The 11,565-nt window shown below is 38.7% G+C and overlaps 1 protein-coding gene across 1 annotated transcript; it reads right to left on the reverse strand.

Moving 5' to 3' along the window:
• Positions 1-248: 248 nt before the first annotated feature.
• On the reverse strand, positions 249-11,432 carry shisa4 (shisa family member 4). Its single transcript, XM_054785622.1, has 5 exons — positions 11,160-11,432; positions 10,230-10,407; positions 4,767-4,903; positions 4,506-4,697; positions 249-3,615 (listed from the first exon to the last, which is right to left on the reverse strand). The coding sequence occupies exons 1-5, from the start codon at positions 11,254-11,256 to the stop codon at positions 3,575-3,577; spliced, it is 645 nt and encodes a 214-aa protein (XP_054641597.1). The 5' UTR covers positions 11,257-11,432; the 3' UTR covers positions 249-3,574.
• Between the last annotated feature and the right edge of the window lie 133 nt (positions 11,433-11,565).

An 11,565-nucleotide genomic window follows, 5' to 3' on the forward strand; every position in this document is an offset into this window, starting at 1 on the left:
TTAAATGTATTATTAATGAATACATACTGCTACTACAAATTATATATATACATACATATATATAACAGGAGCAATGTGCAAAATGATGTTCTAAAATAGACCGCTCGCTTTAACTGCAATTTACACTTTGACCGTTTGAGGCCGCTAAAGAACATTACTGTACAGTAAATGTTACTCAAAAGTGCAGCGCTGTAACCACGACATCGAAAGACAGACACACATTTTTACATTCCATGACATCAAATGAGACAGACACATTTTTTACATTCCAAAGTTAAATTTTTATGTTATCATAAATAAAAACTCTTCACTCATGTTATATTACAATGTCATACCTTCTTCCATGTAATACACAACAATGCAATTTTAGTTTTTTTCCAATGTTCCAAAGTTATGACGCACACACAATGGGCTGGAAAAAAAGAAATGTCAAGTCACGTACACATGAAAGCATTTTAAAGTCCGCAGTTTCCAGTGTGCTTTGCAATGGCTCAGTAACTCCACACCCGGATGTTGCCGTAATTATTTGCTGTTAGCTTCCAAATAAGAATTAAATCCAGTCAATGTGCAAGAGTCCAGGCTCGGCTAGGGGGCTGCTAGCTGTAGCTTCATGTCAAATAAATGGTAAAACACCACAAACCAGATAAAAATAAGTATTTACCTAGTTAATCTTTGTTTTGATGGTTACGGTAAGGCGGGGTGCACATACAAGTATAATTCAAGCAGCATGAGCGCCAACTCTCCTGACCTGATATGTTCCACCCAAAAAAACAAACAAACAAAAAAAAACATCAACTTCACGCTAACTTTCACATAACTGAATCAAATGTAGTTCCACTTCATTTTCAAACAATAAAAAAGTGACTAGGTGGCATGCTGATGGTGCAGCTAACAACGACTAACCTTCAAGCAACATAATTACGCAAAGTAACACTTTATTTCAACTAACACGAGAATTCTAAAAGTACCACAACTCATAGAGCATTATTGCGAGCAGCATCAACTATGGAGTGTCAAATGAGTATTAGGCCCACACTGGGAAAACATATAAACAGTCCTCAATGTAACACAGCTATGTTTTTCTTACATTACATTTTTCTCCTAAAATGAAGTTTGTATTCTCAGAATTTTGAGAACGAAGATGGAACGCTTACATCAAGCTCTCATAAAATAACTTTACTGTTGAGATTGAAGATGGAACACTACATCAAGCTCTCATAAAATAACTTTACTGTACAATCAGGATTTCTTGAAAGTCAAATTCCAACATCAAGATGAGTTATTTTCCCCTTTTGACACTTTCCTTGATTTTTGTTTATTTTTACGTTTTCTTAAAAATTTGTACTTTATCCCCATTAAATTTGAACTTTCACATAAAAATGATTTTTCTTGTAATATTCAATGTTTTTCCTTTCAATTTTCCAACTGAAGTGAAATTCCGACATTTTTTTTTTCCTTCGCATAGTTACTTTTTGTAAAATTGCAACGCTATTCTAATATAAATGACTTTATTGTACAATTCAGATTTTTAAAAGGAAAATTCCAACTTCAAGATGACTTTATCGTCATATTTTTACCTCCGCCAAGGACGTTATGTTTTTGCCCAGGTTTATCTGTTTGTTTGCTTGTGTTCAAAATAAAATTGAAGGGTTCGGATGAAAATTTCAGGGATTGTCGGAAATAGGATATAGAAAAACTGATTACATTTTGGGGGGTGATCCGTATCACCATCTGGATCCAGGATTTTTTTAAAGGATTCTTTAACACTGCGACACTGAGACTATTTTCGGCATTTGGGTATACAACGCCACAAAAAATGGTCAGAGCACTTGAAAAAAAAAAAAAGTTAACAAAAAGTTTCTACAAAATATCAAAGACTGATCCAGAATATGAAAAAAAAGGAGACCTTTGGAATTGTCATCAAAGACAACAAATGATGCTATAAATAATACAACACACTGTGTGGAATCTGGAGTGTGACCACAAATTTGTTGTTTCTTCAAAAGCTATGGAGCTAGAATGAAAAAAAAAAATCCAGGCCTTTAGAAAAAAATGCAATTTTTGTGAATAACTACTGAACTAATATTGATATTATTATGAATCCATTGCTAATGGTATGTTTTCATGGTCAAGGAACCTAAATATGAAGGTAAAATAAATATAGGACTAATATTTATGGTGTAAATCACAATATGGGGGCAACTATGGTGCTTGGCGGATGTGTGCTTTGTGCTTTCATCTGTTATTACATTTTTTCCTTCTATTACGACTCTTGCTCAAAAAAAAAAAAAAATCACAGTATTTTATTTTTTTTGTTAAAAAAAACTTCCTTGTAAAATTTGAACGTTCTTCCCATAAAGATTTTTCTTGTAGTATTCTGTTTTCCTATTAATTTCACCAACTTTTGTTCATTCACACTTATTCAACTTTCTCTTAGTCTGTATCTTTTAACAATATGCTCATATGATTTTTTTCTTTTAAAAAGTCTAAATTTTCTGATAAAATCACAACTTCCTTTTCCAAAAATGTTTCCCCCAAATATTACAACTTTATCATCACAATTTTCTTTCTCGTAGTATTCCGACTTGATGCAGCAACATTTCGTTATTCTAAATGACACTTGTGTTGTGGAAGTATTATGTTTTCTTTTCAGTGTGGCCCTAATACTCCTCCTCGGTACTTTTGAATCAAACATAAACGGCACATTTTTCTGCCACAAAAACCAAAAAGCAATGGTGATGTCAAGATGAGTGGACTTAACACTTCTCTGACCTTAAAAGGTCACATGTTACACCATCATCCACCAGGAGGGTTCACCATGAGTCAGCACTTCCTCAAAACAGACACATTTACAGTGAAATGATACCAGATATAAATAAGATACATTTTATGGATCCGCAGGAACAAAATAGTAAATAACATGGGATGTGACAACATAACATGTATTTGGAACACCTGACGTTCAGAGGCAAAATGTCCCTTTTTTGGGATGATTTGTGTCATCCAAACACTTCTCATGCAGTGTGATGGAGGTACAGTCGTCCCTCGTTTATCGCGGATAATTGGTTTCTGACCCAAATCAGAATCATTTATCAATTTTTGAAAAAACGCAAGAGAGCAAAGGAGCGATGCTGGAACTGCGATGTAGCGAGGGACGACTGTATAGAGAAGTCATCGTTCTATTCACATTCAGCTTTTTACTCTTCAAATGGCTGACCATGCCTGCCTCCAGAAAACCTTCTAATCAGCTCATTTGAGTCACAGTGTCGAGACACACACCAGCTCCCCCCGCAGTTTGGGAGTGGTGCCACACCTTGTGCAAAACCTGCCCAAAGACCATTTCATTTGACAAATGGAGGACATACAGTATGTGATAAAGATGTTAAGACATTAAAAAATAACCCGCAACGTATCTTTGTTTTTTTTTAAATATTTGCTGGTTAAACACTCTGAAGCATTTAATTGATGAAGTGTGTTTTAAAAACAGTCCTTTCTCTCTGTTGTTATCACTGTGCATGTATGGATGTATAGGTGTTGGTGTGTGTGTGTGCGTGTGTGTTTTCAGATGAGCCAATCAATGACCAGGATACTGGGGTGGAGAGTACGGAGGAGGGGCTGAAAAACAAATACAGAATAACAGAATATCAGGGCATCAACATACAGTATTTCCTCATATAGCAACTATGGTGTTTATTTACGCAACTGCAGAGAGCACAAGGCTTTTATTCCCACAAAATTCCAACTTTATTCTTATAAAATGAATTTTTTGGTAATGTTCATAATTCTTTATTACAAAAATATTTATTGTAAAATTTAGTCATACATTTAAAATTTTTGTTATATTGCCAAAAAAATGTTCTTATAAAATTATCACTTTATTGTAGAAAAATTCTAATGTTCACATTGAAGCAATTTTCCTCAGCCGTGGTGTTGCAAAATCCTTCTATAAATGCACAATGACTTTGGTCATATTCAACTTCCCCGGTTCTGTGACTCCACGGAAACTTTGGCATGACAAGTCTTGCACTCAGCTGCAACGTCTTTTTGTGACTTTAACAAATGGCTGATATCACTCCTACTCCTTGCTAATCATGCTAGCATGTTGTGATCATGTGGGCTCTGCATGCTGAATAGAAGATCTGATGCTGGACAAAAGAGCTGGTGTGGAGTCTGGAATGGACTGCTTTGTTCAGAGTGCCAATATCAGAGATTTTAGATGTAGGCCGATATAATCCAATATGTTATTTTGGCTGATATTGGACGAATATCTAATATCAATATCGACAGCCCTATAAATTAACATTAACAGATTTTTTTAAAGCATTTTTATTATACATATAAGACTAAATACCAATATCGGATCGGGACGGCCCTATAAATTAACATTAACTGATTTTTTTTTTTTATTAACATATAAGACTAACGCCGTACCCTTACTAGATTACTGGTATTCTCTACAGCTGAGTAACCACATGAATAAATACAGTAACTAATGCAGTCATTACCCTGGTTGTATGCAGGATCCATCGATGGTGGTGGATACGGTCCAGGCTGCATCATGGGGTACTGGGGGGTCATGCCCGGGTACTGGGGCGCCATTGGATAGCCTGCATGTGCGTACTCAGATGGTCCCAGTGGTTTTCCATAAGCGTCATACAGTGGCTCCACAGGGTAGCTGGCCATCGGTATCTGCTGGGCTGTGGGTCAAAGAGGTTCAGATTCCATCCACTGCTTCCATGGACAAGATAAAAATAAAAATGTCTTACGGTCATAAGGAGTCCTTCCCCTCTGCAGCCTTCTCTGGTAGAGGTAACAGCAGGAGCACATGAAGCAGCACACCATGGTGGCAATGATGGCCACAAAAAGCAGGATGGATGAGGCAATGCCAGCCAACGTGGTGGGACTGCAAGAAGATAAACAACCAACATGTTTCTTTACTTCAACATAGCAAGCATGTCCTCAGCTTGACGTGATCTCCCACTGGGCTTAATAAGCTGCATGTTGTCTGTGATGATGGATGACTTGTGATGCTGTGGGGACAAATTGCAATGCTGCTATTAACTTCCAATATTATTATGTTCCTGAGATATGAACACATAAATCAACTGTATATGGATGTCGACTGAGAGCTGAACAGAAACTACGTATTATTACATATACTGCAATGGTGATTTTTATTTCCTTTGCCAAAAAAAAATAGTGACAAAGTGATTCTCTCGGGCTCAGAGTGACTGTTTTTTATCCATCAGTGCAAATCCCAAGAGATTAAATTCACAATTATATAATGAAGATAAAAAAGCCAGCAAATCCTCCCATTGGACAGACAGCATGCAGACAAGCTTTGCTTCAGTCACTCACTTACTACTGTAGATGTGTCTACATCTACGAGTTAGTTCTGCCTACATTTTGCAACTCTCGTAATATTAAATTATCAAATACGCACATGCAAGCATGCCCTGCCTGCTAGGAATGAAAAGAAAGACTAGAAGAAATGCGGTAAATCAAAGGCCAAAGTGAACCCTCTCATGTGCAATATAGACAATAGTCCCTCCCACCAGCGCACTTGTACAACAAAGACGCCATTCTTTTTCTAGGCCGCTTATTCTAATTAAGGTCGCGGGGGTATGCTGGAGCCTATCCCAGCTGACTTGGGGCGAGAGGCGGGGTACACCCTGAACTGGTCTACAACAAAGACTCCTGCCCACCAATTACCCAATTACCACCTTCCACAAAAGTAAGGCTGTCACAAGTCGACATCAACATGCAAAATATACATCGATACCTGTTATTTTGGTATTGTCTGTATAGATCTATAGTATAGTATAGTAGATACAGTATGGACTCTAACGTGGGCGGTTGAGCATTGATGCGACTATTCTTTTGGCTTGGCTCGCTAAAAAGAACCGGCTCTTTCGGCTTCCAAGCGGCTGTGTGAAATGAATTACTAATGTAAAAAATACATTATATCAAATGTTTGCTATTTAAATGCATTTATTTAAATCCTCACTGAACAGCTATATATTATAATATTAGAGAATACAAAAACAAAGACCCGTCTCAACAGACAAGGTCAAATCTCTGCATGTCAATTTCTAACTATTTACAATCAAACAACAGAACATCAAAACACCACACAACAAAACACATATTAAAACATACAGAACAAAAAGAAAAAGCAGCAACCGGGTAAAAATTGTGTCTTTACTGAAGAAACTTCAGCTGTCCTGTATCCAGGTATTTATTTCAGTCACAATGGTCAACTTTTTGGCTAAAAAGTTATTGAATTGTTTTAAAGTTACTGAATCGTTTTGGATCGTATCGTTCTAAATGAACCAATATCGTCCTTGAATCGTATCAGCAACCACGAATCGAATCGTTATTAAAATGCATCGTTACACCCCTACTAGACAGCGTAGTAATTACATCCGGACTCGCCTCCAGCCTCAAACCCTTTATCTTGCAGTTGGGAATACTTGTTTAATTTGTCACGCAACATTCTCTCATCACACGTTCTGACACACTGACAGAGTCCAAGGTAAGTGACAGAGTCCAAATGAGGCTCGAGTGTAATGAGTAGTAATTTCATAAAGATTAAGAAACATTTACGTTTTAGATCCCGCCCTGTGATCCACCCTGGCGGTATTGCGCCTCGCGATTGTGTGATTCATGGATGCGGAGAGCTCCACTATGCTCTCAGTGAGGCATGGGATCTGACTGTACACTGACCGCTTCTGACTGTTTTGGAGCGGGGCGGACCAGGGGAGCAGCACTCGCTGCTGCTCGGTAAGAACAGAAGCTCAGAACAATACGTGCTTTCACTTTTAAATACCAGACAACTTCAAATGGCGCCAGAAAAAGTCGCTAGCTAGTCGCTTTTGAAAAAATATGTCGCCAATAGGGTTTGGAATGTTGCCAGATTAAGTAACACATTGGCAACACTGGTGCTGTGTGTGTTTAAACCCGCCCCTCCACTGCTCAGTGTGGACAGTGATGTCGCCATGTCTTGACCAATGACATTCGCCTCTAACAGAAAAAAAGCAGAGGAGAAAAACTTATCAGCTCCCAATTGGCTCACAACGATGCGAGCCGCGTCCTGTCGTTCATTTCAAAGAGCCGGCTCTTAGAGACATCACCCGCTAGTTATAAATGACTTTGGGCTTGTTTATTGTCAAGTATCTTGAAAATTCCCAAGTTCCCTGTTGTTTTGGACTTGTTTTCAGAGCGCTAGTTGCTAATTTCTCTGCGCAGTCAGCACCAAAGAAGAATGCCGGCTGTCTTTTTAAAAAAATGCCTCAACAAGTACAGGAAAACACATCATCCCAGCTTATCGATGAGCCAGGTAGTAGGAGTCGCGTGTGGAGGCAGATGAATGTAGTACAATTATAAATTCACAAACACCTACATGCTAATGGTGCCTCCAAAATTTCAAACCATAAGAAGGAAACACTTCGAACCTGGTGAACACCTGAAAGACAGGTACCCCGACTTGTTTAAAAAATTCAAGGCGAGATAAGTTTACTATTGCTGGTGTCACGTTATAGAGGACTCAAATATACGTTCCGTTATTAGGGTTTCAGAGCCATCTTACTATGCTTGTAGAGGTGCAGGTTTATAATACTCGCTCGCTCGCTTATGTAAACAGACATGGTTAGCTAATAATGTAACAATGCCATCATGATACGTGCGTGACATTATGAAGATGCTCTCTGACAGTCTCTGAGCTTATGTTATTGGACTAAAGCTTTATTTTTTCTTTACACTGTAAAGCAGGGGTCTCAGACTCGCAGCCCACGACAACAACGGTGCCAACACAAAAAATGGAAAAGGAAAATTGCCTCTTTAGAGGTGGGGGTTCTGTTTTGCCCGGGGAAGTTTTTTTTCAAACAGTGCTTTTAGTTTATTTAAAAAGGTAAAAATGCATTATAAGTAGGTCTGTCAAAAATAATGCATTAATGGCGGTAACTAATTTATTTCATTAATTTTTTCAGTGTAACTGACACATGCGCACCAGAGCAAGCACCCTCCTCTGTTATGACGGCCGATGGAAGCACAGTGGAGCGTCGCCACACAGTCAACAGAGTCTGACGCTCTTTTATAACTCCATTTTAACCTGAACACATCAACAGCAGTACAATTCCAACACCATATACTGTATGTATCTCCAACTCACACACGTCTTTAGTCCGTTCAACCTGGTAACGACCCGTCCTCATTCTCATTACAAGAACGCGAGATGCATTCAGGGACACCCCGAACATCACAAAAACGGTGTATGTGTGTAAATGAACAGGAAGATAAAGAAAAACATGAAGTGGATATTCTTATCATTCACTTCGTAACTCTTAATTCGGATGTACAATTTGCTACATTTAAGTATGCTGGAAAATACTTTTATGTAAATTTACCTTAAATTACGTGATGTCTTTGAACGCAACCCCACACTGCTCAGAGTAACACGATCTAAAGTGTGATTCAAATGTTCTGCTACTATTAAAGAGACTAGTGTTAGACATATAGATTTTGAGACTTGACTGGTATCATTTAGCTTGACTGACATTCAGTTCATTTGGAGCTGTTAATACATACAAATATATATAATCCTGTCCTGTGCTGTAATTAAATACAGTAAAAATGGGCATATGTCTGACATAGGATACGTTTATTTGCAGTCGATATAAGGGTTACGGTCAATATTCCGGTTTCTGAAACATTCGGAATAATCCGTTTACATGCGCGATGTGAAAAAAAAAAAAAAAAATTCCCGCACGGACGTCTCGACACATGGAAAATGTCATAATGCAATGTGCGTCAATTCCGCTTCTTCCTGTTTCCAAAAACAACAACGACACCGGCACGGCGGATAATGAACGCCTTTGTTTGCGTTTTGGTGCTGGTACTGACCCACCACCAGTACTTGACACTATTCTGTCTCACTTTCTTTATTAATGGAAGGCGAGAACGTGAAGAAATAGGAAATGGAGCCAGAGCTATGTCATCCACATCCATGCTATATCCCCAGAGCCCCCCGGACACTTTTGAAGATGCGTTTCTTACAAACCCTGCTTCGCGTAACTGCTTGCTCACCTTCTTATAGATTTCGCTATTGCGATACTTTCTACCGTCAATAAAAGACATAATGTTCCTGTCTTTCACCACACTAAGGAGGTGGCTTGTTTCCCCCTCGCTCCAAAAGTGTGGGGTTTTGCGTGTTGTCATGTTTACAAGTAGTTCCTGCCAAAGACACAAGATTCCTTTCGAATAGAACTTGCGCAGAACACAAATTAATGTTGCAGGGGTAATATTCGGGTTTTTAAAAAACGGAATATGAGCATATTCGTTTTTTTCAAAGGGGTTATTGGTGTTTACATGGCCGTGTGCAACCAAGTTATTGCTAATATTCCGGTTATGATAGGGTTATTTGACTGCATGTAAACTTAGCCATTATTGCTAATGGTGATTAATCGTGATTACTTTTAAAACTGTGATTAATCTGATTAAAATGTTTAATCATTTAACAGCCCTTCTATAAAGTATACTGTACATGGTCTGTGGTAATGTTTTACTGTGGCAGATGGTCCTGAGAAACATCAAATCAGGTATAATTTTAAGATTCTCGCATGATAATTTGTCATTTCCCATCTCGCAACACTGACGCCTGCAACATGCTTTCTCATGTGTAATATCGACATGTCAAAAATCGATGTGACAACTCCCACTGTCAGTTAATGATAAGCGCCATCTTACATAATACAAATTTACAGTCAAAGCATGACTCAAAATCACACAAAGTCAATGACTGCAGCACACTCACTCATGCGCAAGCAGCGCAATGTAGCCATGTCATATAAACGAGGACACCGTTCCTCCTGCCAGTTGTTAATGGTGGCTGCCATCTTGCACGAAAAAAATGTAAAATAAGACTCGAAATAATCCGCAAAATCAACACCTTCGGTACGCTTCCTCATGCACAATGTAGTCATGTCAACGTGATCGCTCCTCTTGCCAGTTATGAATGATAGCCGCCATTTTGCATTATAGGAATGTAAAATAAGACTTGAAAAAAATCCACTTGGGACAAAGCCCACGGTGCACTCACTCATGCACAACAGACATATTACGCAATTGCTCCTCCTGCCAATTACTAAAAATTGACAATCAACAGAAAAACTTGTAATAATCTATAACGTCAATGCCCCAAGGAACACTTGTTGAGCACAACCTGCACCAACCTGAACTGGAAGAGCATGCAGCGCTTCTGCTCGCGTTCCGTGATCATCTTGAAGGCGTCCAGGCAGCAGTAACGCCGCTGGCAGTTACCACAGCAGAAGGTGATGAGGGGGCAGTCAAAGCCATTGTGCCACGTGCCGTTCTTGTCTACGTACCACAGGCAGTCCTCGTTGGCGCCCGCTGAGGTATGACGCACAAATATGTTTATTATTCTACAGTACTTTGCGTCACACTTGCAGCTGCTTATAATATTAAGACACTGCCACTGTGGCTAAATATCACTACAACGAAAAACAAAGATCAATCAATTCTTAAGGCTGTGATCATCACTAGATAGTTGATACATACAATGATTCCAGCATAACAGACAGTGCAAGTCAATTACCTACATCTGTCCATAGCTCGGCACTCTGACATTTAACATGAGCGATTAGTTATGCCTAGTTGCTGAATCACGACTCATTTAAATACTTTTTTTTTTTTTTTTTACCACGTCTTATTCAAACGTACTACGTATTAATTATCAGCAGTTGTTATGAGAAACTAGAGTACAAAACGACATCAACCAAAAGAACTAAAGTGTTAAGCTGGTAACTAGCATCATTATATAGCTAACAAGTATACAACGAGGTAACGGACTTCAAAACTGGAAATATTTAATTGTAATTGTAATTCAATACTTACTTAAATTAACATGTCTCAGTGTTTTAAATGCTTAAATATAAAAGCATCCAAAATATTACATTCTTCAAACAATTCAAACGAAACCTAACTAGCTAAAATGCTAACTTAATAGCAACATAAGAAAAGCCAAGAGGCCCAAAATAAAACACAAATTACGATTAATGTTATTTATATCAAATGTAGCAAAGTCGTTAGCATGGAATGTCGTTAGCTGGAAAACTAGGAGATTAAAATAAAAAAAATCTTACCCGGAGAAGAGCAGAGGACGACGGCTACCATTACCAAAACAATCGACGCCGCTACAGAAGTAGACATTGTGGTGGTGGTACTCGCGTACAGCGCCATTCTCGTTCCTCCGATTTCAAAACGACAACAAAAGCGAGGCAAAATCTATTTACGTCTTAGGGGTTGTTGTTGTCATACATGATGCAGGCCGTGGAGGAGATGAAGACGGTCGGCTAGCGGGCACCAGTTTATCCAACGGTGACGTGCGCCGTTCAACCCCGGGCTAGGATTGTGATGCCTTCACTTGCTCGTCGAAATTGCAGTCTTTCGACACATTCATCCTTAACCCTTTCGAGTCCAGGGTATGATCTTGGGGGTTTACGTACGTGTTTTACGTGTTTACCATGACCTCAAAAGACTTTTTTACAG

Source organism: Dunckerocampus dactyliophorus, chromosome 8, assembly GCF_027744805.1.
Source record: "Dunckerocampus dactyliophorus isolate RoL2022-P2 chromosome 8, RoL_Ddac_1.1, whole genome shotgun sequence".
NCBI classification, from domain to species: Eukaryota; Metazoa; Chordata; class Actinopteri; order Syngnathiformes; family Syngnathidae; genus Dunckerocampus; species Dunckerocampus dactyliophorus.

Excerpts from the sequence above, each read along its gene's own strand:
- shisa4 (XM_054785622.1), bottom strand. The coding sequence starts at position 11,256 with ATGGCGCTGTACGCGAGTACCACCACCACAATGTCTACTTCTGTAGCG. Across the intron at positions 10,408-11,159 it reads CGTCCTCTGCTCTTCTCCGG|CGGGCGCCAACGAGGACTGC; the intron begins GTAAGATTTTTT and ends GTCATACCTCAG. Across the intron at positions 4,904-10,229 it reads TGCATGCTCTTCCAGTTCAG|TCCCACCACGTTGGCTGGCA; the intron begins GTTGGTGCAGGT and ends ATCTTCTTGCAG.